Source organism: Protobothrops mucrosquamatus, unplaced genomic scaffold (assembly GCF_001527695.2).
Source record: "Protobothrops mucrosquamatus isolate PMUCROS unplaced genomic scaffold, P.Mucros_1.0 scaffold4286, whole genome shotgun sequence".
NCBI classification, from domain to species: domain Eukaryota; kingdom Metazoa; phylum Chordata; class Lepidosauria; order Squamata; family Viperidae; genus Protobothrops; species Protobothrops mucrosquamatus.
Genome location: NW_015390202.1, coordinates 17,360 through 19,345, shown reverse-complemented (window position 1 = coordinate 19,345; position 1,986 = coordinate 17,360). Strand labels below are relative to the sequence as shown.

At 39.9% G+C, this 1,986-nt stretch overlaps 1 protein-coding gene across 1 annotated transcript in view; it reads left to right on the top strand.

The window, feature by feature from the left end:
- The first annotated feature begins 226 nt into the window (after window positions 1-226).
- Window positions 227-1,986, top strand: part of MEGF9 (multiple EGF like domains 9) — a 14,508-nt gene continuing 12,748 nt past the window's right edge. The window contains exon 1 of the mRNA XM_015828160.2: window positions 227-254. Within this exon, the coding sequence (XP_015683646.1) occupies window positions 227-254 (28 nt within the window). The remainder of the gene's footprint in view (window positions 255-1,986) is intronic.

Here is a 1,986-nt window from a genome sequence, read left to right as displayed (position 1 = left end):
AGATTTTATGACTGCTTGACAACCCAACACATTCTGACATTTTGTAAATTCCCTTTGGTGTCAGTCTGAGTTGTGGGTTTTCCCCGCCTGGCCTTTTCAACACTTGTCTTTTTTTGTGCCAAGAGCAGGGAAAAAAAAAACACATAATAGTAAAAATGAACTCCTTAGGGGAAAAGAAAAAGAAAGAAAAGAAAGCCACAATTTCAGGAAGACAACCGAGCCTGTCATGGCTACTTACATCGCAGGAGGAGAAGGTGAGGACGAAAAGAAGAAAAAAAACAAACGGGGAAAAATGAACTTAAACTTTACAAACCGGGGATTATTCAAAGTTCTGATCCAGCGTTTGGGAGAAAGAGACACGTTTTCAAGGCCTTTACAAGATCAGCGGTCTTCTGTTCCACCCAATGGACACCAAACTTTATCTTCTCGGCAGACACGTCTGAGTGGAAGCGCAGAAAACTGATTATTTCACCTTGCGAAGTTTGATGTGGTTTGTGTCTTCCCGATGCAACAATGGAGGATTGTTGTACTTTGTAAAAAGTGCAAAGAAGAGCAACTATGATGATTAAAGGCCTGGAGACTCAAACATATGAAGAACGGCTGCAGGATTTGGGGATGGCCAGTCTAGAGAAAAGAAGGACTCGGGGGGGGGACAGGATAGCGGCATTCCAGTATTTGAGGGGCTGCCACAAAGAAGAGGGGGTCAACTTATTTTCCAAAGCACCAGAAGGCAAGAAACAATGGATGGAAACTGATCAAGGAGAGAAGCAACCTGGAATTGAGGAGAGACTTCCTTGCAGTGAGGACAATTAAACAGCGGAACAGAAGTTGTGGGTGCTTCATCAGTGGAGGTTTTTAAGAAGAGGCTAGACAGTCACTTGTCTTGAGATGATATAGCTTCTCCTGTTTGAGCAGGGGACTGGACTAGAAGACCTCCAAGGCCCCTTCCAGCTTCTATTCTATTCTATTCTATTCTATTCTATTCTATTCTATTCTATTCTATTCTATTCTATTCTATTCTATTCTATTCTATTATTATTTTAGTCTAGTCTAGTCTAATTTTCCATTCCATATTCTATTCTATTCTATTCCATTCCATTCCATTCCTTATTTTATTATTCTATTCTTATTCTTATTCTATTCTATTCTATTCTATTCTATTCTATTCTATTCTATTCTATTCTATTCTATTCTATTCTATTCCATCTCTGTTCCATTCCATTCCATTCCATTCTATTCTATTCTATTCTATTCTATTCTATTCTATTCTATTCTATTCTATTCTATTCTATTCTATTATTATTCCATTCTGTTCTGTTCTGTTCTATTCTATTCTATTTCCATATTCTATTCTTATTCCATTCCATATTCTATTCTACTCTACTCTACTCTACTCTACTCTACTCTACTCTACTCTACTCTACTCTACTCTACTCTACTCTACTCCTGTTCTGTTCAGAAAGAATGCTGTGGTGTTGCTATTAGTAGACCACGTGCCAATGTTGAGGGTGCAGCGCTGTAGGCACAATTAGAATGTTGAGGCCCATCAAACCCCTGTCTGTGGCTTTCCAAAAGCCGGCGTGAATCAGCAAGTGCTGCGTTGTGCAGAGGGCATCAAAGAATAATTTTTTGGCATCACCTAGTGAGCCAGACTTACATAACTAGCTTTTCCCGTCCTGGGGTTTGCTTAGGGATTTACAAATGATGAACAAAACAGATTTAAAAAGAGACAAAGGGGATTAGTTGGCTAGTTGAAACAAACAAAATGATGGGGAAACTTGCTGGTTGGGTTGTAGGAAGATGTCAGCTGAAAGGACACAGGAAGCAGCGATCCTAACTGGTTGATTTTTCACGGTGGATTCCTTTCCGTCTCACAAGAAGCCAGAATAGGACCACTCACTTAGATATCCTTGGGAGAACCATATCTTCATGTCTGTGGAGATTCTCGGTCATCCAGGTCATGGTTGTCCCACAGGTGCTTTTTTT